At 45.2% G+C, this 27,736-nt stretch overlaps 1 protein-coding gene across 2 annotated transcripts in view; it reads right to left on the reverse strand.

Annotated features, from left to right (window-relative positions):
- GDAP1L1 (ganglioside induced differentiation associated protein 1 like 1) overlaps positions 1-26,373 on the reverse strand; it is a 44,858-nt gene extending 18,485 nt beyond the window's left edge. The window contains exons 1-3 of one of the 2 annotated variants that reach the window (XM_033153458.1): positions 25,989-26,373; positions 11,356-11,548; positions 4,407-4,580 (exon numbers count right to left, since the gene is read on the reverse strand). In XM_033153458.1, the coding sequence (XP_033009349.1) occupies positions 4,407-4,580; positions 11,356-11,548; positions 25,989-26,168 (547 nt within the window). In that variant the 5' untranslated portion in view covers positions 26,169-26,373. The remainder of the gene's footprint in view (positions 1-4,406; positions 4,581-11,355; positions 11,549-25,988) is intronic. The other variant, XM_033153459.1, reaches the window with a different exon arrangement.
- Positions 26,374-27,736: the final 1,363 nt, after the last annotated feature.

Consider the following 27,736-nt stretch of genomic DNA (forward strand, 5'->3'; position numbering starts at 1 on the left):
GTAAAATGCAGTAATTTCTAATGTGGCTATTGTAGGAAAGTGCCTTTTTTCAGGCGGCAGGGTGGCATTACTGAAACAGCTCCTTTCCAAGGGCACAAGGGACCCTAGGTACACCTAGGTACAGTAAGAGCTGTTTGACAGTGGAATTTGCTGCCAAGGAGTGTGGTGGAGTCTCCTTTTTTGGAGGTCTTTAAGCGGAGGCTTGACAGCCATCTGTCAGGAATGCTTTGATGGTGTTTTCTGCTTGGCAGGGGGTTGGACTGGATGGCCCTTGTGGTCTCTTCCAATTCTATGATTCTATGATTATTAGCAGCAGGTGATGATGACCACTGGACTTGATGGTTTGGCTAAGAGGGTTTCCGTACGTGGGACTAAAGGAATCCTGAGGCAGAGCCAATTTTTTTCTGGTTTTCTGTCCCCGCTCTCCTTCTCCCTTTCAAAGGTTCTGTGAATACGTAAGCAATCAAGTACTGGCGCAATTACTTAGCACCTAACAGAACTTAATCCTGGGAGGCAGGTTAGGTTGAGGGAGTCTGTTTCGAGACTTCTCAGCTTTTAAATATATCGTGGTACATTTGTGTCCACATTCCTATGGGCTTCAGGAGGCACTATCTGTTCTTGTGGGGAACAGGGAATTGTACCCAGGCCCAGAACAGGTGACTAAGTGGTAACGAAAGGCATTCCTGTGGATATCTGGTTTAGGTATAAGGCAAGCCTAGTTTCATTTTCAAATCTCAAGCCAGGTTTAGGGACATTTTATTAAAAATGCAGCTGTAAATTGAGCAGTTGGATCTGGAGTTATCTGGAGCCACTGAAGTCCAAGAACCTGCGGTGACATTGTGACAAAGTCACTGTCCAGAACAGAAGTGCATATTTAAAGAGACGTCCTTGTGGAGGAGTTATATTAGGCATTGTCAATGTTTCATGAATGCTTGTAGGTCAAGTACAGAGTCTGATGCCAATTCGTCCTGTCTCTGAAACCTAATCTGTGCCGGAGAGGCCAAAAATCCAGTCGAAGACCCTCAGCCCAGCTCTCGTATATGGAATGATCTATCAAAAAGTTAAGTATCTTCCAAGTCCAATTGATTTTACAGAGATAAAATCATAGAGTTGTAGAGTTGGAAGGGACCACAAGGGAATCTTTTGCTCAACGTGGGGCTCGGATCCACGGCCGTGAGATTAAGATTGTCATGCTCTACCGACTGAACTATCTATAATTGGATGTGGGGGGAAGAACAGCTGTAAGGTTGGGGGGGGGAATCTGGCCGCCTGCCAATACCAAGAAGCAGTGTAAGAGCATCTCCTAACAGGAACACCGGGCAACACCTTGCTGTCATAAGAGACTTAATTCCAGAAAAGAACTGCAGTGGTGGTTTCTTGTAGAAGAAAGAATACAGTCTTGTATGACTATTGCATACTGGAAAAAGGTTACTCCCTCCATTATCTACACTTATAAAGTGCAAGTGTCTCTGCGTCCAGTCCCTGTGTCCGTGGGATTGCGCTACTGCGCATGTGCCCCATGGACAGCCGTTGGGACTTGGAGCACAGAGACTTCAGGCGGCCGGGCGAAGCTGCTGAAGCGGCGGGTGTGCGCGGGCGCAGGGCGGGTGCGCACTCACGTGGACGTACTTCTAAGCGGAAGCGGCTGTTACAAGTGGCGGCGGGCGAGCAGTCTGTTTTTAATAATGTTTCACCACATATGTTCTAGTGCCCGTTAATTTAACGGGTTTAAAGCACTAGTTTATAATAAAAATGGAGGCCTTCCACCCAGGGGCAGCACCTCCTTTTTCACTGCTACCTGACTCTGCTTCTGCTGCCGCCATGCCAACTACCCCTCTTCCTCTGCCGCCAGGCTAACTGCCCCAGCTGAGCTAACTGCCCCAATTACCATTTCCACACAGTCCTATTACCTTGGCAACAGTTGCGAAGATTGGCAGGAGCTATCTCAACCACAACTAGACGCATTTTACTTAATCCCCCATTTCCCCCAGGAAACAAGACTTATGAGACATATTAAAACCAAAGCAACATACAAACATCACATCACAAACCACCTGCACTGTACAGATGTTTGTAGATTTCTGTTCGCCTCAAAGAACTATGGTTCCCAGAGTCTTCCCTTGGAATTGATGCTCTATGGGGGGGGGGGAGATAGGGGTATCCTAACAAATCGAGACGCAGGTGGCGCTGTGGTCTAAACCACTGAGCCTCTTGGGCTTGCCGATCAGGAGGTCGGCGGTTTGAATCCCTACGATGGGGTGAGCTCCCGTTGCTCTGTCCCTGTCCTGCCAACCTAGCAGTTTGAAAGCACGTCACGTGCAAGTAGATAAATAGGTACTGCTCCGGCGGGAAGGTAAACAGCGTTTCTGTGTGCTGCTCTGGTTTCGCCAGAAGCGGCTTAGTCCTGCTGGCCACATGACCCGGAAAAACTGTCTGTGGACAAACGTCGGCTCCCTTGGCCAGTAAAGCAAGATGAGTGCCGCAACCCCAGAGTCATTTGTGACAGGACTTAACTGTGAGGGGTCCTTTACCTTTTAACAACTCTCAGCACCCTTAACAAACTACAGTTTCCATATTTCTTTTGGAGAAGCCAGGACTGCTTAAAATGGTATGATACTGCTATAAATATATAGTGCAGATGGGGCCCAATATACATACATGCATCTACCATGCAAGCTCAGCTGAACGCTTTTTCTCCCGTAACATCCACTGGGTTCGAAATTACTTTTTAGAAGCGCCAACTATTCACCAATAACAATCCCAGCAGCATTAAATCATGATGCCTTTTATATGATGACAAAAGAGGTGTCTTTCAAAGTCTCTTTCCCCATGGGTAAAACTTTTGCAAATATGTCCTGTAACTGAAAGCAACGGGCCTATCCCTGCACACACAAATGCAGACCAGCTTTACTAACCTGCTGCTTCCAAAGAAGCTGGTGGAAATTAAGGGGTTCTGAGGACACTGAGAGTTTTCAGAGATTCCTAGCTCTTCCATAAAGAAGGTAAAGCAACCAGCAAATGTGCTACTCCTGAGTGTATGGAGGTTTTTGTTCTCTCTGTCATACTGTGGCAATCTATTATTCTTAACTCTCCCTGCAGACTTGCTGTTCTGCTCTTTTGTCTCCCTTCCAATTATTAATTTATTTTATCCTGTTACTGCTTTGGCCATTCACAATCTGGATTCTTCAAACTGTGTTTGTCTTTAATTAATTATAAGAGCTGCCAGCACGCATAAACAAACATCTTTAATGGCTGAATGCCTAGGATGTAGGTAAATGATGTAATTATTATTATTATTATTATTATTATTATTATTATTATTATTATTTTGTGTTTTCACAAAACAATGGCTATGCACACATTAGTGGCTTAAAATGCAGTGAGGTCATTTGCACCCGCTGCGTTTTAAGTCACATTTTTATGCTGTTGTGCACGCCAAAGAGGGAGCAGGGATGTCTTCACCCAACGTGCATTATCTGGTTTGTTTCCCTGTGCCAAATTCTTAATTCAGTGAAGCTGTCAATTGCGTATGCGCTGCTACCCGCATGTGCGATGGCTGTCTCAAATGTACATACCTCAGCTTAACCTTGGCTCACATTTTCAAATCGGACGGAAGCTGGTTTGAGGGGAAACGCCTCAAACAGCAGTATTTCTTAAGAAACTATGGGACACATATGGGTTGTGGCTAATGCAACGTATACGTTAAAACTTCAAACACCAGTGGTGGGAGCATCCTGGAGCTGGAATAAATGGGAATGTGTACACAGCCTAATATTTCCTACTAGCCACAGTGCTTGCATGCAGAAAACTGCACATGTGCTTTGTTGGAAATGACAAATGTATACATGCTGATTACTTTATGCAACAAGTGCATTTCCTGTGTGTGTATGCGCTTTCCATGACGGCGATGCTCACTGCTCACAGGGCAGGAAGAAGCCAGGAGGAGGGAGGGAGGAGACGCTGCTGCGGTGTGTGTGTGGGGGGGGGAATGGAATGGTGCAGAAACAAAATGGCGCAGCCCGAACGGACAGAATCCCCATGCCGATCCACGGACAGTCCATGGGCCGGATCCTGAAGGCAATTGGGCCTGATCCAGCCCTCGGGCCTTAGTTTGCCGACCCCTGGGCTAAGAGATGGTGACTGGCCCAAGGTCACACAGAGAGCTTCATGGCTGAGTGGGGGTATTTGAACCCTGCTCTCCGAGGTCCTAGACCAACACTCTAACCATTATGCCACACTGCTCTACTCAACCCCTTACATTTAATATGCCCGCTTATAATTTCGTAAGCAATTTATGTTGTTGGGTGCTAGGGGGGATATTGCAAAATTTCAAATGAGGCAACAGATCAACAGACATCAGCACACTTATCTAGTGCAAAGGCAGCCCGCCTGAAGTGGCCACTTACTTCGGATCTCGGCTGTAGCATACTTTGGAATCATAGAGTCCATGGTGAGCTCTGGGTGGAGAATGCATCCGTGTGTATAGGCATCCATGGGCAGGGAATCCAGGATCTCTCTGTACTGCATCACTCTGGAATGCAGGAGGCTCCCCTCCTCCGGAATTAGCTGGGTAACATGCTCTGAAATGTAACAAGAAAAACTAAAACAAACGCATTCTTTAGTTTATATGAGGCTTTTCTTTTTTTTAATTCAGATTTTCTATTCTTAAAAAAGAGGGGACAAAATCTGTGTACAGTCGTACCTTGGAAGTCGAACGGAATCCTTTCTGGAAGTCTATTCGACTTCTAAACATTTGGAAACCAAGGAGCAGCTTCCAATCGGAAGACACAGAAACCACTTTGCAAACTGGAACACTCACTTCCGGGTTTGTGGCATTCGGGAGCCAAAACGTTCAACTCACAAGGCGTTCGGGATGCAGGGTACAACTGTATACGTTTGTTGCATTTGCTTAGTTCTTACGGGTTATTTTGCATCCAATATTTAAAATGTCAAGGAACTGGGACTTTTGGCAATGAGTAAGAAGGTAACATAGAAGAAACAGGCAGCACAGAGACAGTAGTCATATGTGGGATAGCTTAGTCGGTAGAGCAGGAGACTCTTAATCTCAGGGTTCGAGTCCCATGTTGGGCAAAATGATTCCTGCATTCACCGGTGCGGTCCCTTCCAACTCTACAATTGTAAACCTCTGTTTTTATTGTATCTCCTAAATCCTGCACCAACAGCCTGAAATCATAACCTTCAATAATGGTGGTACCTAAATTTGAAATTTAATAAATAAATAATCATGATGATGTGCTTGAGCCCAGCCAGGAATGCTATAACATTACAAAGATTTCAATGAGGCTGGAAAAAAATTAATACAAGTTAGAAATGCAAGACACTATCTGCATTTGTGTGTATGTTCACTGCAGAATGGTCTTGAATATTTTTTTATGCCTAGGTTTGGGCTGCAATGAGCCTGATTTTTAAGACTACAAAGCTTTGAAAAGAAATCTAACATGGGGGGGGGGGGGAGAAGGGATTCAAATCTTGTAACTAACTGTTAGTTTCTTGAGAATAAACCCCATAATTCAGTACTTTTAAGTTACACGATTCGGGATTGCTCATTTGATTTGGCAATGAAAGACTTGTTATGATTCAACACGAATGTGAGTCCAGGTCTCCACTGCTAAAATTTATCTTTTGCTGCCTCACATCCAAGACCTCAAGAGTTCCTACACCTACTCATCACTTGCAAGATCTTCTTTGTCAGGTTTGTACATACATTGTCTCTGTGTCTCATCCATTCAGCCCTTGTTTTGATGTCAAGTGTCCCTACAGTTGCTGGCCTTATTTCTCCCAAGTCATTCCGCGACAGCAGGCATCCATCTTTCAATTACAGTTACTTATAAAAACGCAGCGGGGACAATGCTGGAAGAAGGAAGATGGTATTTCTCTTCAGAATATCTGGGCCATGTTTTATAGAGGCATTCATTTTAAACTGCTCTACAGATAGTACTTAATGGACAGTGAGTAAATTTACTGGCATGGTGCAATATTTTTTGGGTGGGGGTGGTTACGTCTTGCTGTTGGTTGCCAGGGCCCAAGCGTGGAAGGAGCAGGTTGGAGGCACAGGGAAGAAAGGGAATGTCCCCTTCCCCCCCAGATCTGAAGGTCAGTGGCATCTGATCTGGGCTGTAAGCTCATTACTGCGAGCAAGAGAATGCAGCTAAATCATACAGCATGCTTTTCAGTATGTTTATGCAGATACGTTGTCTGTGAGAATACGTTTTCAGGTGCTCCTGCACCTTGCCGCAGTAAGGTAACCTTCCGCGCATTGCACGGAAGGCAAAAGGATCCGGCAGAGGTTTGCTGCCTGGATCCCTCCATGCTAGCTGCAAAGCGCGCCAAAAACAGCTTCAGTAACGGTCAGAAAGGAGTTTCCCGCCCAGAAACTCACCCAGATACAGCGTTGTGATTGGTTATTGATAATGTTATGACGTTGTTCAGTTTACTAATAAAAGGCCCCTGCTCTCTGTAGCGGTGTGTAGAGTGCGCGAGACAAGCCAAGAGAGAACAGCCATGCGAGACAAGCCAAGAGAGAGAAAGCGAAAGAGAAACCAAGCCGCACAGAGCAGTAGAGCGCAACTTCACCATTGACTGCAGTCTCTTAGTCTTTATTTCTTTTATTTCTAAAGTTTTGTTTGGCCGCCTTCTTAGTTCTGGCCACCGCTTCTATTCTTTCCTTTTTGGAACCTCAAGCCTTCGTAACTCCAGAGGAGCCTTTGTGACTCCAAGGAAACCTTCAGAAACCTTCAGAACTCCAACAACAATCTCACGACCTTCAGGTTCATAACCAGCGGACCCTTTCACAGCCAGTGGGAGCAGGCAGTCCGGAATTACTGGCTGTCCCAGATGCAGGTTATCCCCACAGTTGTCCTGCATCTATATGGGGTGTCCAGCCTTTGTGAGCTTTGCTGGAGCCAACAGCCCCCTTAAGGCATTCTACATGTGAAGGGAGCTCTGTCATGTGATCAAGGGGCAGTGGGGAATTGCTGGCCTCGCCAGTGGGCTCACGTGGCTTTTGACAACTGGGTGCCAAGCACAAATTTGGCTGAAGATGATTCTGAGTCTGCAAGGGAAAGCCTTCCCCTCTGAATTTCTGCTTGTGATGTGTCTTCTGAAGGCAGAGAAGTAGAGCAGCTTTGGGGAGCTCTCTCATGCACCCAGACCTGCTGCCTTTGGCTCCACACACAGGAGACAGCAAGGTGCTGCTAATGGGAAGGTTCTTTTCTTTGAGATATTTCCTCCCTTAAATATTTATTTCAGGTTAGCACATGCAGAATATCAAGGTATACCTTAACACAGGCATCCCCAAACTCAGCCCTCCAGAAGTTTTGGGACTACAACTCCCATCATCCCTGACCACTGGTCCTGTTAGCTAGGGATGATAGGAGTTGTAGTCCTAAAACATCTGGAGGGCCAAGTTTGGGGATGCCTGCCTTAATAGATAAACAACTACCGCACATTTAATTGGGCAGAAAGCCCCTGTTTATTTTCTCTTATTATACCTTTCTAGTTTAGAGATCTCCTGGCTCTAATCCTAATAGAATATTGTAATTCCTCACCCTAAACCTCTTGATTGAATTGGCCCATATAAGGTTTATTCAATGCCAAAAATCCTTTAATGGATTGTTTATAAGACTGCTGGTAGCAAATAAAGTGTCTCAGTTGTAAATAATACCAATATAACAAAAGCTTTTTCTTTCCAATCTTTCCCTTTTTTCTCATTAAAAGAGAGTGCTCAATTTACCAAAATAAGAAGTTAAATAAGGGCATCTCTTTGCTAGCAGAAGAAGGGAAGCATTCAAAAAATGGCTGTGTACACATTCCCATTTTACTCTACATCCAGTGGGCTCTACACCACAGGTTTGGGAAGAGGCGTACACTTTATGTTAACCCCAATCCATATATCTATCCTGTTATTTCTTGTGAATGTTGCATTTTGATGTGTGTGTGTCCCCCACTAGGTTTGTTCCAAATTGAGAAAAACAATAACAACCACCTAGATTTGTGAGGTCAATAAGGTGTACACTGACTTTGAAGTGGTAGGAAACAGTCCATTCTTAACAGCTTAGGATCATATCATGCCATTCTGCTACAATGTGCAGAGCAGGCTTTAGAGTTTGGTGGGGGACCTCTAGGTGTTGCTGGACTACCACTCCCATCCTCCCTGACCTGGAGCTTGCTGGATGGGGCCAATGGAAGTTGGAGCCTAAGGACACAATGCCTTATGAGGAACGGCTTAGGGAGCTGGGTATGTTTAGCCTGGAGAAGAGAAGGTTAAGGGGTTTTATGATAGCCATGTTCAAATATATAAAAGGATGTCATATAGAGGAGGGTGAAAGGTTGTTTTCTGCTGCTCCAGAGAAGCGGACACGGGGCAATGGATTCAAACTACAAGAAAGAAGATTCCACCTAAACATTAGGAAGAACTTCCTGACAGTGAGAGCTGTCCGACAGTGGAATTTGCTGCCAAGGAGTGTGGTGGAGTCTCCTTCTTTGGAGGTCTTTAAGCGGAGGCTTGACAGCCATCTGTCAGGAATGCTTTGATGGTGTTTCCTGCTTGGCAGGGGGTTGGACTGGATGGCCCTTGTGGTCTCTTCCCACTCTATGATTCTATGACACCTAGTGGAGGGTCACAGGTTCAGCCATCACTGCTTTAGAGCCTAAGGTTTAGCCTATGTCTCTGGCCCCCAGCAGGCTAATAGACTTTACCCTCCCAGACATGGGACTCTGATCCAGTGACCATTTGACATGGTGACCTGCAAGGAACTTTGACAAACGGATCAGACTGGGTTCTGGACCGCTACACTCGCTCCACAGAAGCAAGGGGAACAATCACCGGTACTGATTTACTGATTTATATAAAGACATAAAAAAACAACACTGTCCTTAAATTGTGGAGTGTGGTGTGATTAGTCAGTGTAGCCAGCAGCAGAGCATGATATTGGAGGTGAGAAACTGTGCTGTTCCACCCTCTGCATTGGCAAGGGACTTTCTTTCAGCTTAAGATACATTTTACACATCCCAACAAACAACTGAAACAGGAAGCACAAGCGAGTTGCGCCTCACGTTTTCACGCTTTTTCTGCAGTAGAGATTTCGCACTCCCCCGGTAGATCAATGTTGGCACCCTTGCTGCAGAGGAAGCACATAAGTAATCTAAACATGTTTACTTGGAGGTGGGGATGGGGGAGAAATTTTATCAAGGTTGTGCGATTGGTTTTTATGTTTTGTTAGGGTTGCTATATTTCAAAAAGTGAAACTCCAGACACAAAAGTTGAAGTTTTGGAGCTATTTTTAAGAAATTTTGCCAAAATATAGACATGGGTTCCCATATGTCTGGATTTTCCCAGACATTTCAGTGAATTCCACCTGGACTCTGTTTACGACTACCATATTCTGGCTTTGTCCGGGAAATTCCGGATATATCACAACTCTAGAGTCGTAAGTCGCTTGAGAGTTACCTTAGCATTAAGCAGTATATAAAATTATCATTATTTTTTAAAAAATATTATTATTACCACCCACCTTTCACCCTAAGGTTGCCACAACAATAACAAGGAGCACCCAACCTCTGAAGAACTGCTTTGTTTCGTGGAAGGGAAAAGCATGTTTTGACTGAATCGCAAAAGCCATTTCCAAATGGGTCCCACAATTTTTTAAAAAAATGTTACAGGTAGGTAGCTGTGTTGGTCTGCCATAGTCAAAACAAAATAAAATAAAAAAATTCCTTCCAGTAGCACCTTAGAGACCAACTAAGTTTGTTCTTGGTATCTGAAGAAGTGTGCATGCACACGAAAGCTCATACCAAGAACAAACTTACCGGTAATTGGTCTCTAAGGTGCTACTGGAAGGAATTTTTTAATTTTGTTTTGTTTTTAAAAATGTGTCTGTCTTCATGTTTATGTCCAGATAAGTATATGTAGAATTGGCGCCTCAGTTGTGTTTTTAGGGGGACTTAGCAAAAAGCAACTCATTCTAATAATCCAAGATCTCATATGTCATGGGCAATGTTTCCTACCCATGCTAAAATTTGCTGAATGCAATAAAGGGTGGGGGAAGTTCATTTGGATGCAAAGTACTTGAACAGTGAAGCTGCCAAGACTCCTTTTTCATGGATCTATTTTAAGGCCATTCTTAAAGCTTCTGCTTGCATGGCTGACAGGATCTGTGATATCAGCTGCAAGACCCCACTGAAATATCCCTCTTAAGCCTTTGAAGCCTGACAATTCTTTGGAAACAGAAATAAAAACTGGGAACGAAGGCCATAGTGATGACATTAACACAGAGAATTAGATACACCTCCCTTGTAAAATCAGCTCTCATGCCCTCCAACATTTCTCTAATGAAAATAGACGTCCTATTCCATAATGATGATGATGACGACAACAACAACAACAACAACAATTTATACCCCATCCATTTAACTTGCCCCAGTCACTCTGTGTGGCTTCCAACATAAATAAAAACCATACTAAAACTAAATAAACATTTTAAAATGTCCCTTTTGCAGGGCTGCCTTCTGCTGTCTTCTAAAGGTTGTATAGAAGAGTTTGGATTTGATATCCCACTTTTCACTACCCGAAGGAGTCTCAAAGCGGCTAACATTCTCCTTTCCCTTCCTCCCCCACAACAAACACTCTGTGAGGTGAGTGGGGCTGAGAGACTTCAGAGAAGTGTGACTAGCCCAAGGTCACCCAGCAGCTGCATGTGGAGGAGTGGAGACACGAACCCGGTTCCCCAGATTACGAGTCTACCGCTCTTAACCACTATACCACACTGGCTCTATAACTTATTTCGTTGACTCGGGGGGTTGGAAAACCCCATAACCTCCAATATTTCTTTTATGGAAATAGGGATGTCCTAAGGAAAAGAGGGACGTGCCAGGATCAACTCAGAAACCAGGTCGGCTTCTGTAATTCAGAGACTGTCCCTGGAAAATAGGGACACTTGGAGGGTCTGAGTTCTTCCGCCAAAATTAAAAATGAGACTGTGAGTGTCACCTTCCTTACACAATGACCTGATTCACAGATAACACAAATCCATGGGTTGCTTAAGCCATGGGTTGTTTTAACTAACCACAAGTTGTCTCCCACACAAACTATGGCTTGTTTCTCCAAAGTTGGTTGGTTTCCCAGCTGCTCTTGCCTCATGCCTTTGTAGATCAGTGAGCATTTAAGTTGAGGTGGCCAAAGTAACTGTGCTTAAGGAAGCGTACTGGGCTTGCATGTTATGCCAAGAGATAGGAAAAGCAAAACAGTGTCTATAAATCAGTAGCAAACCATGTGGTTTGTTGGTATTACAATTATCAAAAGGGAATTCTAGCCGGAAAAGATTTCTAGAATGTTACCTCCTGTGAAGTTCTTCTCCATGTAATCGATGATCTGATTATAGTCACTGATGATGTTGTCTCCGTGGATGATCACAGGTACCTCTTCCCCAAGATTGAGACGCATAAACCATGGCTCTTTGTGCTCAGTCAGCGGCATGCTCACATCCCGCTCTTCGCAGGGTAACCCCTTTTCTGCGATGACCAGGCGGACCTGGAGCAAGAAATAAGCGGAGATATGACTCAGGGCTGCTTCCCAACCTCCTGAAGCATACGCAACAAAGACTTAGGGCTGCTCCACATGACCTCTATCTTGAGCATTGCTTGCACAATGGATTATATTGTTGGGTAAATTGAAAAAGGGGTTCCTAGACTGGAGGTTACCCTTGCAGAAACCCAAAAGAAAAGGATGCAGGCTCCGAGTGAAAAGATGGGCATTTATTGAACTACAAATGCACATAGCGACAACCTCAAAAATAAGGAGGAGGCTGCAAAGAACCACATCCAAAGCAAATGTTATTGACACACTACTTCCAGATCACACACACTTCACTTCATGCACACTATCTGAAGAAGTGTGCATGCACACGAAAGCTCATACCAAGAACAAACTTAGTTGGTCTCTAAGGTGCTACTGGAAGGAATTTTTTATTTTATTTTGTTTTGACTATGGCAGACCAGCACGGCTACCTACCTGTAACACATCACTTCATTTCACCTATCAAAGGATCACAACAACCTTAATAGTTGCAACCCAATGTCACCATCCTGAACCAACCAAAGTTATTTAGCTCTTCAGATCAGCCCTCATCATAACATCACGTGATTACATATAACCATTTCTTTTCCCAGTATCTTCCTTTATTAAGTCTTTGGCTAATTTTCCTGTTCATTAAAAGTCTTTCATCTGTCTACAAAACAATTCAAGACCAATCACAACTGCCATGCCCAGCTGATTCTCTTTTCATGGATACAATGACCACCATATAGCCTAACGGTTTATTCTTTTCAGTATTCTGGAACAGACATTCACTATGTACAGTACCTAAAAGCAGCTAGTTCTGTACTATAAAAGGCAGGTAAAGGTCCTTTTAGTTCAGCTAGGCCACAGACTCAAAAGAAAACAGAATAATCAAAATACAGTTTTATAAAATTATTATTTTCTCCAACAATGTATCTCGTCTTACTTGTGTATTTGTTCTGATTTGTTTTGTTTGCATGGCAGTTATACAATAATGATTAACGTTCCCCCTACATTTATCCTGATTTGCTTGTGGGGTGCTTATACACTGTCCTGTTAATCATTCAAAGTGTTGGTGCTGACCTTTAAAGCCCTAAACGGCCTCGGTCCTGTATTCCTGAAGGAGCGTCTCCACCCCCATCGTTCAGCCCAGACACTGAGATCCAGCGCCGAGGGCCTTCTGGCGGTTCCCTCACTGCGAGAAGCAAAGCTACAGGGAACCAGGCAGAGGGCCTTCTCGGTAGTGGCACCCATCCTGTGGAACACCCTCCCATCAGAGGTCAAGGGAATAAACAACTACCTGACATTCAGAAAATACCTGAAGGCAGCCCTGTTTAGGGAAGTTTTTAATCTGTGATATTTTAAATGTATTTTAATATTTGATGAAAGCCGCCCAGAGTGGCTGGGGAGACCCAGCCAGATGGGCGGGGTACAAATAATAAATTATTATTATTATTATTACTATTATTATTATTATTATTATTATTCATTGCACACTTTTAAAAATGCATTGCCCCATCACTTTCCAAAAGGCAAAAGGTCCAGTTCTTATCTAAAATGAATTTATTGTGCTAGGGACACAGAGCCCTTTAATACTTTTAGCTGTAGGCTTGTATCCAATGCGGTACTATATGAGCATCCAATCAGCACAAGGATTCCAGCTTCTGCAATGGGACTCCTCCCTCTTTTCTCCCAGTGCAGTCCCTAAATCTGTTTAGGGTCCCCCCCCCACCCTCTGAAACAGATTTGGGTATGGCGTATGGGGGCATCGGTGGGAAGTCCTGTGGCTGAAGCAGAAATCCTTGTGCTGATTGGATGCCTATGTAACGCTGCATTGAAAACAAGCCTGAAAGTTCTGGTATGCATTTGAATTCCTCCCACAAAATTCCAACAGATAGTCTGGAGGCTCCTTTATCCATTGGGGAACTCTGCTTTAGGCCATGTGGTCTTTATAAAGATCCCATTACGCATTTTTGTTTGTTGGGATTTTAGGGTAAAGAGTGAGTAAATAACAACAATAACAATAATAATTATTATTTAAAAACCTTTAAGTCCCTTGTACGCCTAGTCATTTTGTGTACAGTTGATGCAACTACAGTAGTATTCTTTAAATTGTTCACAGTTGTACATCATGCACTAACCGTGATCTCAGTTCTCTGAGTGCCAAACTCAGAATGACGTATCAGTGGAGTTTGCTGGAGTAGAAGAAAATCATTAGGGGGAAAAAGCCTAAGGAGGGTGGGGGGAGGTTGACCCAAAAACAGCCAGTGGAGAATGAACAGAAAACAGAAAAGAGGGAATGGAATGGAGTGTCCTAAAAACACCGCTGTGTTTGGTTGCAAGTCGTGAGACCCCCAAAGCATTTCAAAGGAATAAAAATGGAGTAAAAATATATATGTGCCATGGAAATTATAATGAAACACACCAAAAAAATAAACACATAATCAACACAAACAAGGATGCAATTTTTAGCAAAAGGAGAAAAAAGTCATTTCAACTCAACTGCTATAGAGAAAATTAAGCTTCTTATGAAGCTAGTATTTTTCAGATTTTTCTGCAGATAGGGGAGCAATAAGCTAGCCTAGAGACAAACGTTAAGGTTCCATTAGTACAGGGATTTTCTTTGTGTGACAGAACCTTCTCTCACTCTCCTCACCCCATGCACCCCCTAAATCTGTTCCAGGGGTTCTCCAAACCCTTCAGAACAGATCTGAGGATGGCACAGGTCATGCATGTGGGGAGGAGAGGAGAGAATTACATTAGTGGGAATCCTTGCAATGGCTTCTACTATTGTAATGATTTAGGTGAATGGGGATCAAAGGTTTTGAAAATGTTTTGAGAAATCTCTCATTCTAGGGTGGTCATCCGTAGCAGCCAACAGGACGGAGCTGGGCATGATGGCATCGCAGAGGCAGAGTAGGGAGTCGGTAGGGAGGCCAGCGCAGTGGAAGGAGTGTCGGATTAGCTCTGCCACTGTGCCCACACTGCCCCAACCTCGCCATCACTTTCCTACTCCTCCTCTCCGTTACCAGCAGTGACCTCTGTGCTGGGAAGCCAAAAATGCCATCCCACTCCACGAGCTGTTATTGGTGGCCCCATGCAGAGGACAATCCTTTATTTTGAAGGGCTATCAGAGGACAGTCCTTTCCTTTGAAGGGCTGTCTGGTTGGTCCACATCCAGTTTAGAGATAAAGAACCGTAATAGCAAGGGCACTGGAATCACCCATTAGCTGCTAGACCTGGGCAGCAGACTGAGAAAGCACAAAGGTCACCCAGCCACAGCCTTCCCCACTACGGCAAGAGGTATTTTATTTCTGTTTAAATTGTTGTCGTTATTTGGCACCAAGACCCGGCAGAGAGGGAGGTGACATTTTGTGGATTGCCTCAGGTGCCAAAATGTATTGGGCTGGCTGGCTCTGGATGGGTGATTCTAAAAGAGAATGCTCCCCCAAAACCAAAATCCCTACAGTGGATAATTAGTACACCAAGGTGAAGGCTTAGGCTAGAAACCTTCTTCCTAACAGCAGCTTTTCTAGGCAGGAATTGTTTTACAGTATATATTTCTTTGCAATGGGGTAGCATTCAAACAGGCATCAGTCTCTGCCCTGAATCCTGAAGTGGTACAGACCCCGAAGGACTGTACCACATTTTTCCAGTTCAGCCTTCTGCTCCTAGAGCTGATGATATCTGGCACCATGTAGAGATATTCTAAATGCATAGATGGCTCTCCATAGGAAAAGTGGGGGGAGGAGGAGGGTTTGTAGATGAGATGTGCAGGGAATTGCATTATATGGAGCAAGTACCTTGCTGAGAGCCAAATTTGCTCTGTTTAATGCTTTCATCACACCAAAGGGACTGGCTCTTTCTGTTTCCCGATTTGTTTTTATTCCAACCATGGCTGGTTTGCTGCCTTTAGCTGACAAAAGCCAAAAATGTGCTTAAGACCCTTAAGCTTCCATCTGATTGGATTGACGGCCTCAATGCCAGATTATCTAGCTGCAGGACAGTGAGAGAGGCAATTACCGGTACTTTGGCTTAGCCAGATGGTGAATCCCTCCAGCAGGTGCTGGGATCTGCTGAGGGAAGGAAGATAAAGCATGCCGTCCTTCATCGCCCACGCTGCTCAGAGGGAGTGGATAGGAAGCAAAACTTGGCTGCCTCGGCAAGACCCCTCCTCCCCCTCCCTCCTCTTGAGTATATAAGAGTCAGAGAGCCACTAGTACATGGGTAGGCAAACTAAGGCTCAGGGGCCGGATCCGGCCCCATCACCTTCCAAATCCAGCCCGCGGACGGTCCAGGAATCAGCGTGTTTTTACATGAGTAGAATGTGTGCTTTAATTTAAATTGCATCTCTGGATTATTTGTGGGGCATAGGAATTTGTTCTCCCTCCCCCCTTCAAAATATAGTCCGCCCCCACCCACCGCACAAGGTCTGAGGGACAGTGGACCAGCCCCCTGCGGAAAAAGTTTGCTGACCCCTGCACTAGGCAAGAGCAAGCACAACTCAGGCTCTCTGAGTTGCAGGTGCTGTCCAATCTCACAGTGTTGGCCCAAAACATTTCGCTGCCCAAGGCAAAAGGACACAGTGGTCCTCTCCATTCTACGCATAGAAGTTCATTAGACTGGCAATTGTACCTGGCAACAGGACAGCATCTTACATCACACCTGAGGGCAGCAGGCTAGTTAAGGGTATGCAATGATAGCCTGTGCACTGATCTCCATCAGAAGGGAGTGGCCAGCGACTTGGGAGGAAGGTCAAAGTTATTGAGCTTTTTTTGGTCAATCCTCTCAAAAGAGGACATTACGGCAGGCTTTGGCTGCTGGGACAGGTTTCTCTGGGGGGGGAGTGGGCAGAACCTCAGTTAATAATTGAGTACTTTCAATGCTTTTAATAATTTTTGTGGATCTAATTTAGTAATTTTTTTCCGTCCCAAACTTGGCTACACCCATGGAAAGATATCCACGTCCTGATTTAAAATCTCTGCTGGGGTGAAGACCCCACAATCTCTCAACACAACTGATTGCCAACCAATGGAATAAGTGGTGTTTGCTGTTTGAAATGCACTACGGCTCATTCCTTCCCACCCACTCAAATCAAACGCTGCAGCAAAAGCTGCATTATTTTGGTGCTGTTGGTTTCTCACAGCTCTCAAAGCACACAGAACAAAAAGCCAATTATGGGGAGTTGAACGAAAGGTAATGAAGCGAAATGAGATGAGCACCGTTTGAGTAGAGCACTTTGCACACAACCCGGCAACACCACTGGTTTCAGACCTGCATTGGCCACAGGCATGTTTCAAAACATAACGGCGTAATATTGGCTTTCACATTTGTTCTGGGGGGAAAGCTCATCAAAACACAGGCTGGCTATATTTCGTCTTTTCTGAATCTTCAAACATTTAGCTTCACTGGATGCCCCTAAGTTCTAGTGCTACGGGAACTGGAGGAAAAAACTTCCTTTTATCCACATTCTCCACACTGTGCAAAATTTTATATGCCTCTATCACGTTTCCTCTTGCTCGCTCTACACTTTGAAAATGCTGATGTGTTACAGCCAGTCAAGAGGAAGCCCTTTTCAGGCTTGCGAGAGGACTGAAACCCTGCAAGATATGTAAGGAAGGGCCAGTTCAGATAGGGAGCAGACATGTGATTCTCATTTCATGTCCGCATCTCATTTGATACACTGAAAAAAGCAGGTAATTCTCTAGGGGAGATTTTCCTCCTCCTGTGGGCAATTTGTAATCTCCCTGGGGGAAACACACGTGTCTCACGTTCTGGCACTTCAACTGTGCTGCAGAAGCACAGCTATGGGATGTGTGAGTCACAAAAGCTTTCACTCATATATTATATGTCTGAAACTGACTGTGGAGTCACCTCACAGCTTCACGACACAATTTGCCGGCTAATATGTTATTGATAGCCGGGGGGGGGGGGTGCGGGGAGAGCCAGTCAAATGGATGAGGAGAAAAAAGAGATCTACTTCTTCTGAGTATGATAGATCAAAAGCCCTGCAGATATGGAAAAGGCATACCGGTACATTGGAACTGGAAAGAAGAAGAAGAAGAAGAAGAAGAAGAAGAAGAAGAGGAGGAGGAGGAGGAGGAGGAGGAGGAGGAGGAGGAGGAGGCTGTGGAGGAGGAGGAGTTTGGATTTGATATCCCGCTTTATCACTACCCGAAGGAGTCTCAAAGTGGCTAACATTCTCCTTTCTCTTCCTCTCCCACAACAAATACTCTGTGAGGTGAGTGGGGCTGAGAGACTTCAAAGAAGTGTGACTAGCCCAAGGTCACCCAGCAGCTGCATGTGGAGGAGCGGGGATGTGAACCTGGTTCCCCAGATTACGAGTCTTCCGCTCTTAACCACTACACCACACTGGCTCTCAGAAAGCGGTCAGTTGGGAAGTGTGAAGACACACCCCTTACACCATACCATCAGGCTCCAATGAGACCTTCTATTGGGTAGGGGCATTTATTCTGTACAACTTCCCCCACTTAGCATCAATAGTTCTCATTTGTCTATATTGGGTGCCTTTTAAGACTCAGAAAATCAAGAGACACACTACTAACATAAAATAAAATAAAATAAAATAAAATAAAATAAAATAAAATAAAATAAAACCCTACAGCACAAATACAAATCAGTACTGCTATTACCAGGGCTGTCCCAAGGCATTTTGGCACCTGAGGAGAACCACTAAATGTGGCTCCTGCCAGGGAAGAAGAGGACAGTGAAGTTCTGCATCAGGAATGGAGTGGGGAAATAAAGATCAACATTCAGGAATGGGGGGTGGGGGTGGGAGGACACCAGCAATGCCTCTACTGTATTCACTGAGAGATTGCCGTGGTGGCAGGTTTAGGCAGTGGGCTTTTTGAGGAGGCTGCAGATCTGGCTTCCAAGAACTGTGCTGTAGCTGCTGTCGACACTGTGGTGGCAGCAGTGGGTGATGCACCCCTTGGATGGCTGGATTGGCCACCCCTGTGGATCCTGCCACCTGAGGCGGTCACCTCACCCTTCCTCATTGGTGGGCCGGCCCTCACTACTACTTCTACTACTGTTACAGTATTGTTATTACTGAACCCCACAAATTTTCTATGTTCTGTGTATATATTAAAAGGTAACTTGGTATCTGCCCACAAGCTTACAATCTAATAGACATGATACAAAAGGAAAGTGGAAAGCAAGTATTGCAGCTGCTGCTCCTTTACTGAAACGGGTAGGGTGACGTTGGTCTCCCTCTTGCCAGGATGTTGTTGCTGAGAGGCAAGGGCTGCAGCCATCGGCCTCTTGGCTGGCAGCAGAGATCAGAGCACGACTTCCCCTCGGGCTTCTACAGTCCCAGGGATCTACCATGATATTTAGTTACAACTCAGATATTACAGAACACAAGAATGGTACATAAATCACAATGCACTCCAACTGTCAACAGCTGCAACATAAATCTGTCTGTCAGCTGAGGCACTGCATTTGTGGTGATTCTGTTCCTACCAGGTGGGATTCTGTTCCTACCAGGCAATGCACAGAAGGTGCTGGAAGCTTGAGGCCCTCTGTTCCACCTCATGATGGGTTCTGTCTTGCCCTCTGTGCTATTCAAATCACCTACTTTGATGTAGTCAAGGGATTTCGAGTGGCATATTATGGCACCAAGCTCTGCTTCCCCTTTTCATCTGCTCAGGGTGAATTAGTTGAAATGCTAAGCCAATACCTTGTGATGGACTGGCTGAGAACAAATAAAGGTCACATCGGCACACCACACATTTAAAGCACATGCCTTCTCTCTAAGAATCCTGGGAGCTGTAGTTTATCCCCCACAGAGCTGCAATTCCCAGCACCCTTAATGAACAGTCTCCCAGGATCCTCATGTGCTTTAATTGTATGGTGTGGATGTGACCAAAGTGAGAATCAAAATAAAAGACAATAACCGAATTTAGGTGGGGAGGCAACTGACTCTGGAGTACTGTAGTGATAAGCAAGGTTCCCTGGGCTCTATCTAAAATAGGCCCACCTAATATAGGCTAATCTGGCCTTGATTTGGGTTGGTTTTCAATTAGATTACTTTAAGATCAGGCTCGTATCATAATCCAGGTCTTGCTATGTCTCTGAAGTAACAGGGGACATGAAGAGGTCTGGATGCCTCACCTCCCTAATATTCTTATAAGCTGCCCCCCACTGAAGAACATAATGAGGCAGGAAGGCCTCTCCAGCTCGTGCCACTGCCCCCTAAACTTACATGATGGAGGAAATGAAAAGAATGTTGCAATGAAGAAGAAGAAGAGTTTGGATTTGATATCCCGCTTTTCACTACCCGAAGGAGTCTCAAAGCAGCTCACATTCTCTTTTCCCTTCCTCCCCCACAACAAACACTCTGTGAGGTGAGTGGGGCTGAGAGACTTCAGAGAAGTGTGACTAGCCCAAGGTCACCCAGCAGCTGCGTGTGGAGGAGCGGAGACGCGAACCCGGTTCCCCAGATTACGAGTCTACCACTCTTAACCACTACACCACACTGGCTCTCTGTGACAGACATATTCTTTGATTCAAGGCAGCATTTCACGGTGCCCTGGGTTAGTCGCAGCTGAGTCCATCCCAGGACATATGCTAGGCTGTGGAAGACATTATGTTATCAGCAGTTTTATTTTCAGTTCCTTTCCTAATGATCCCCAGCATGAAATTTTCCTTTTTTCACAGCTGCTATGAAAACACCACAACAGTACTGTGTGAGGAGGCCTAAGAGGAGAGAGTAGGAGACAGGGATGATGACCACATCAGGGCCTGCTCCAGTTGGATTTTCCATTTCCTGCTCCCCCTCATGCGAATGATTGATTGATATTATTTCTATGCCGCATTTCATCCACATGAACCGCAAAGTGGCTTACAAACAATAAAAGACAACAACAGAACAGAGCATCGCAAATACAACATAAACCATATAGAATAATTACCAAGCCATCATTACAATCTATAAAACACCATTGAGAAAACAACTGCAAAAATAAGCTGAACAGCACAATTGCAACAAAAGTCATATTACAGGGTTCACTAAGTACTACAACAGTAATGATGTAGAAAACAATCTTAAGAAGTTAACAAAACAGCAACCAAAAAAATAAGCTAAGCACTGTTGAATTCATGCACACACTCTCCCTACCCCCATGCTGAGGCATAGTAAGCCCAGGTGGTACCCGGTGCGGAACGTTTTTGTCACCTCCCCCCCCCACGCCGCTTTGCCGGGGCGCTGGCAAAGCTGCACCCTCTTGGGAGCCATGGCTCCCGTCCGTCGCCCTCCCTCCCTCCCTACCTCGCTGCAAAGCGGCAAAGTGGGAGCCGCTTACAGCGAGCCAGGGTAGGAGGGAGGGGGCCCCTGACTCCCCGCAAGCAGCTCCCGCTTTGCCGCTTTACAGCAAACCGGGGAGGTAGGGGGAGCCGTGGCTCCCGTCCGCCCCTCCCTGGCTCACTGTAAAGCAGCAAAACAGGAGCTGCTTGCGGGGAGCTGGGGAGGAAGGGAGGCTGGGAGGGGCGGGATCCTCTGCTCGCGGCTACAGCCGCAAACGGAGGATCCTCTATATGCAAATGTGGCGGTGCGATGGCTGCTCGCGCTGCTGTGGTGGGGCACCGCCTTGTCACCCCCCGGAGATGTGCTACTGGGAGCGCCCCGCCCCCACCGCCCCCTGTTGCGACGCCACTGCCCCCATGACTCATAATCTTCCACTCAACTGTCATGTGGGAAGCATTCTTGGAAAAGGAGGCGGGCAGGCAAATACCACTTCAAGGCCTACTTAGGCCAGACTTCTCTCCCACTCCTGCAATGGTTGTTGGTGTCCATTGGGACTGGTAAGGTAGAAGGCAAGGAGACCAACAGTAGGTGGAGGCAGAGCCAATGAAAGGCAGGGCCACCCCCTGGAAATAAAGAAAGGAGGCAGGTGGGGACTGACTGAAGCTGGTGGGATTGTGCCCCAATTGCCCTTATTGACCAGGATCCACTGCCCCCTGTGAGAAGGATCCGAGCATATTTTAAAAACATGTAATTCAATGTTACTTCTCCACCTTATAACTAGTCCTATCCTCAGGGCCGACGCGGTCGTTAGGCAGGGTGTGGCCAACCGCCTCAGGTGTCAGAAGGCTCCGAGGTTGCACTGCTTGAGGTTACTTTTACCTTGAAATGGGAAGTGCTGCCCTGCCATTGCTGCTTTCACCTGCACCACCCACCACCTCTGGCCACCTCAGCGCTGATTTCCAACAAGATCCTGCCAAACTCACACAAGATCTTGCAGAGTGTATGAGATCTCGCCTAAAATGGGTGCGATCTTGGCCAAAATTGGCACTGACACTGGTGTGGCAGAGGTGGTAGGGAAGGTAGCTGTGGCAGTGGCAGACAGGGCAGCACTTCTCATTTCGCCTCAAGTGGTGAAACGGGACATGCCGCCTCTGTCTGTCCTGGAGAGGAGGATAGAAATAGTTGTAATAAATACAGGCCAAAATAGAAATTACACTTCAAACATATGAAACAGTCTCCTGAGAATGAATGAAATTCCAGTGGCTGCAACTCTGTGAAAGGCATTGTTTCTAAGCTTCTGAACCTGGATTCAGGAGCTCCGTTTAAAGAGTTAAAAACAGCACATATTATGCAGCAGGTGGCTAACAAGCAACTCTTAATATCACATTATGTTCTTAAAATTCCAGCCTGCTAAAACGAAATAATAAATATGTTTACAAGAGAACCCCTAAAACAAAATTAGCTATATGAGATTAGCATTTAATTTATACATGGGGCTGTCAATTTAGATTATAATGAAATGTAAACAAGCCAAACCAACTAATTAAACAAAGAGGTGGCAATTGCCCCGAAAAAGTGATACTTATATCCAATAGGTGTGCTAGTTTTATTCACATCCAGTCACAGCCACAGATGGAACTTCACAGCCACAGATGGAAGTCAACAGAACTCATGAAAAGGTTTATGCTGATCCCATCATCAGCTGAGGTGCTTCCCAATCAAAGGCCTGGTCATTCCTTCTAACAATACTGGCAGTAGATTTGGGACAGTCAGGCTTCTTCACATAGTATACCATTAAATTATGGAATAATAATAATAATAATAATAACAACCTGCCCTTCACCAACAAAGGTCCATATAGTTAAAGCTATGGTTTTCCCAGTAGTGATGTGTGGAAGTGAGAGCAGGAACCATAAAGAAGGCTGATTGGCGAAGAATTGATACTTTTGAATTATGGTGCTGGAGGAGACTCTTGAGAGTCCCATGGACTGCAAAAAGATCAAACCTATCCCTTCTGAAGGAAATCAGCCCTGAGTGCTCTCTGGAAGGGCAGATCCTGAAGCTGAGGCTCCAGTACTTTGGCCACCTCATGAGAAGAGAAGACGCCCTGGAAAAGACCCTGATGTTGGGAATGATTGAGGGCACAAGGAGAAGGGGACCTATTAGCTTCCAATGAAATGGAAGGTATCACCAGAGAAGACACATAAGGAGGACCAAAACTCTTCTGGTCTGAAACTTGAGAGAGAGAAGCAGTTGTACACACACACACACACACAATGGAGCATTTCTCTCACAATCCTTTCAGGAGTAAATAGATTTCTACATGTACTTTGGTGTTGTAATTACTGAATGGAGGAAGTTTTATTTGTTGAGTGTGGCCTCAAATTTTGGCCTGTGTGCATTTTTCTGTGAATCAGAATACCAAACATTTTCAGCCCAATACAACTTCCCCTGGGACTACATCTTCTTATTTATTTGTTCAACCTAGCTGGAATTTCTTAAAGAAAAATAGGAAATGAAAATCAGGAATGGGCAAGATTTTGCAAAAAGCCAAAATTTCGGCTTTGAAAAAATTCACATCACAGTTAATGCACTGACTAGGGACTGTGAAACATGTCATTAATGTGAAATTTATAACCCTGAGTATCACACATTTCCTTTTTAAAAAAATAAAGGTTCTAGTTCTCTTGAGAAACCCAAAACTGTGTTGCTAGTTTCTGCTCAGTTAGAAAACAGATGGCAGTCTTAGCCCTCTTTGGCTGTAACAGCTTTCAATTGTTTCTTTTGTCTTCTAGATCTTTTTTTCAGATATGGTTTATAAGTTGTAGCATTCTATCTTTCCTAGACATGTTTTATGCCAGGTAGGAAAATAATATTTTTTAAAAGTGGATATTGCATTTACAGAGATAACATAAAAGACTATGATTAATACTATGGAAGCAATTTTTTATTTGAATATTTAATCCTCTCACAGAAGCTGTGTTTTATGGTTGCAGAATTTAGGGCAGAATTCCAGGTGTCCTGTATATACAGTAATTTATGGAGTACAGTATAAGAAAAGAAAAGGAAAAAAAATGATCCAGAGCTTTGTTTTAGAGCTTGTAAGACCATTTATCTCTGGCGTTTTTGGTTTATACAAGAAGTGGAATTGACTCCTTAGTTTGCAATGGTTTTTCTCTTTTCTATTTGTTGAGAGAAAATTGGCTTTCGGAGAACATTGGCTTATTCATTGGCCATGGTACTGAAAGAAAAGGAAGAAATGCTACAAGTCACTCCCTTCCTGACATCCTGATCCACTGTGGCATCTCAGCCCTGTAGATGCTCTGCTTTTGCAGGCACCAGCCCCTTTGGGTAACAAAGTGAAAGGGGAATTATATCCTAAAATGTTCTGAATGCATGAGGATTTGAGTTTTGATCCCTATTCTGATATACAGTAATACAGGGGGTGGAGCTTTTATTACATGCATGGAGGCTGAATTCTAATTGCTTCTGCAGCAGGGATGAGGAACCTGTGGTCTTCCAGATGTTGCTGGACTACAACTCCCATCATCCTTGAGACCATTGACTATGCTGGCTGGAGTTGATGGGAGTTGGAGTCCAACATCATCATGAGTTCCCCAACCTTGTGCTGGAGGAAATAAAACTATTAGAATGAAAGTGTTCTGTTCTGAAACACACCTTGAATTGTTTTTCTTTTACCCTTTGCCACACTGAGCGTTCCACATATGCTCTGTTTATGCACTTGCGACTCCAGATTTCACCAGGAAGCAGGCACACACATTGGAGTGGTGGGAACCCTTCCTTCTCTGCAATCAACTAAACAACAACAACAACACCAAGTGGGGGGACTTAGATAGGAATGGCACATTTGTGTGCTGTCACTTTAAGGGTTCATTCTGCTGCCCACCCCCTGGAGTCCCATCAATTATGGCAGAGGTGGGGCTAGCACTGGATTAGTTGTAGAAAAGCATGTATGTGTAGCTGTTTAACTGTTTCCTTGCCCAAGCAGAGAGACAGAGATAAAGACACAAAGTAAGTCCCTGAATGGGGGTGTTACCAGGAGATAAAATAAAAGGGGAAGAGCTGAATTAGCTTGTTTCTCAGGGAGAGAAATTACAGATCAACTAACCTTATGTATGACTCACCTATCCAAAAAGAAAGAGAGCATTTGCCTCCATTGTTCCCTGGTGTGTGTGTGTGTTTCTTTTTAGATGGCTCAAATAGATTTCTTTCTTTCTGAAACATTCCAGATTCCCTGTTGATTGGTGTGGGGTTGCTTTGAGCTTGCATGTGTACTGGGCCCTTGCTCCACCTAGCTTTCTGCTCCTGGAGAAATGAGAGGCCCTCATGCCTTGAGGAAACCTGCCCATTCACCATCTTCCCCATGCATAATTCAACCCTCATGTATAATGAATGCTGAAAGAAATGGCTGTGTGTGTGTGTGTGTATGTATGTGTACCTAAGGAAGATAAAGGTCAGATGTGTTTCATCCTTTGTTCACAACTGCCCTGAGCTGCCCAGGAAGCATGCAGACACTGGGGGTGGGGTTGCCACTTGCTCTGAGTTTGAAAGACAAAAGCTGACAGCATCTGTGCACTGACTCAAAGAGTCCAGGAAGCAGAATTTCAATCCTAGTGCTGCAGTGTCAGAAGTCAATGGATTGTTTGGTACTGGTTCTTCAGAGACGATATGCCCATTCCAGCCCTACAGTGCATATACAAGGACCCAGATCCATTTATGTCTCTGTGCCTTCTCTCCCTCATTACAGGAGACAGATGATCAGGATTCATTTTTTCCCCTCCCTATGCTTCTCCCTCCCTCCATTCACCCCATCTTTGGCCCACAGAAACCAAGAAGCCTCTCCAAACACAACATGCAAATCTGACCCCCAAACCAGACAGAGACAGCCAGGGCTCCCCTCCCCCTGCTTTAGGCAAATGCTGTTGGAAAATGCAGAAATGCAGACACAAAGCACACCTCCGCTGAAGCACACCGCTCCCTCGTGCATCCTCAAGGAAAAGCGACCTGGTCTCCCCCATCCCCGCTGCCTGCATGATTGTTAGGAGGGCAACATCCAGGAATTTGCCTTGCGATAATATTGGCTGGCACACAATCCCTCCCTTCCGAGCCCAGCGTAGCATTTACCTTCTGTGAGCTGAATGACTGGGTCCAATGATACAAAACCAGCCTGTCCTTGGATCTGAACGCAGGGTGTGCCGGGTCCTGGTTGGCCTCGTCTTCCATGGATTTGCCTGCATCGTTCTCCAGTGCTGAAATGGGCCACCAGCTGCAGTTGGTGGGAGTAACATTGTTGGGAGTCGCCATGACAGCCTGTGCTTATGGAAGAGCAGGAGAAGGAGAGAGCTGCAGCTGCTGTACTATCGGAGCATCACATGGGCTCATGGAAACAGCATCACTCCCGGAGCCAAGGGGGTTCGATTTCATTACTCACCCCAGATTTGCATGGCGAGCCCAGGGCAGCTGGATCAGAAGCCGCATCTAGCTTGAGGAAGAGAAGGAGTGTAGCGCTCTCTCTGTGTGTGTGTGTGTGCGCGCGCGCGCGCTAAATCACAGCCCCTTTACATCCATGGCAAGCTTGCGAGTGAGGCACATTGCTGCACTGCTCATGCATTGTTCTAATCACAGACACAACAGACCGTCGATGCCACCTGACGGCGAACCTGAGACTCCACATGCAACGGGAGAGCCTGCATCTTATTAGCAATAGAGTGCAGCCTCCTTTATCGGAATGGTTTGTGGAGGGTGCCCGGGTAATCCAGATAAACAGGACTGACAATGAACTCCTAGGGGAGCATGGTTTCACTTATATGAAGAGTCAGGTCCTAGAAATCTGATCTCATTTCTCCCCCGCCCCCTCAACCCCACAGGCAGGTTAGGCAAATTGCCGAGACTTTTGTGCTGAAGATGAATGCATTGATGGCTTGCTAACTTGGAACTTAAACGTTTCGGCTTCCAGCTTCAAGATATGGTGAAAGGAGAAGGCAGCTTCCAATTGTGGCTAGGCAGAGCCATCATTATTCTCCTTGCAAAGCAAGCACCCAGCAGCACTAGGACTGGGGCACAGCTGAAGGAGGGAGAACCCTCATTGAAAGCATCTTGTTCAAGGGTCTATCAAATTCTGGACCTCGCACTCCTAACAAATGGCCTGATTTGGGATCTCTCTTTTCTGGTCCTGAAGAGGTCTCTCAGTCCTGAGCATATATAATCCTATACTTATAGCATCAAACTTGGGTGAAAGTTCATGTAAAGAGTCTATCAGGAAAGGTCAATGCAAATTTGTGGTGTTTTTTTTTTAAGTGGTTGCTCTTATAAAATGCATACAAACCAATACCCAGAGAGGACCAAGCTTCCAGTTTTTGCCTCCTACATTGCTGGAGGAAGTATATGGATCTTCACAGAAAGCGAAACCCGTAATAGTTGTTTAGAAATGAGTACAGTATTCGAAAGTTGAAAACTTAAGCGGAATAGAGTTGGAGTGTTCCATTCAACTACGTCAATGGAAGAAGAAGAAGAAGAAGAAGAAGAAGAAGAAGAAGAAGAAGAGGAGGAGGAGGAGGAGGAGGAGTTTGGATTTGATATCCTGCTTTATCACTACCCGAAGGAGTCTCAAAGCGGCTAACATTCTCCTTTCCCTTCCTCCCCCACAACAACACTCTGTGAGGTGAGTGGGGCTGAGAGACTTCAGAGAAGTGTGACTAGCCCAAGGTCACCCAGCAGCTGCATGTGGAGGAGCGGAGACAAGAACCTGGTTCCCCAGATTACGAGTCTACCGCTCTTAACCACTACACCACACTGGCTCTACACCACACTGCACCACACTGGTTGCTTTAGCATCTTTATTTAGTGTTTCTTTAGATTTAAAATTGAGATTG

This window comes from Lacerta agilis, chromosome 6, assembly GCF_009819535.1.
Source record: "Lacerta agilis isolate rLacAgi1 chromosome 6, rLacAgi1.pri, whole genome shotgun sequence".
Taxonomy (NCBI): domain Eukaryota; kingdom Metazoa; phylum Chordata; class Lepidosauria; order Squamata; family Lacertidae; genus Lacerta; species Lacerta agilis.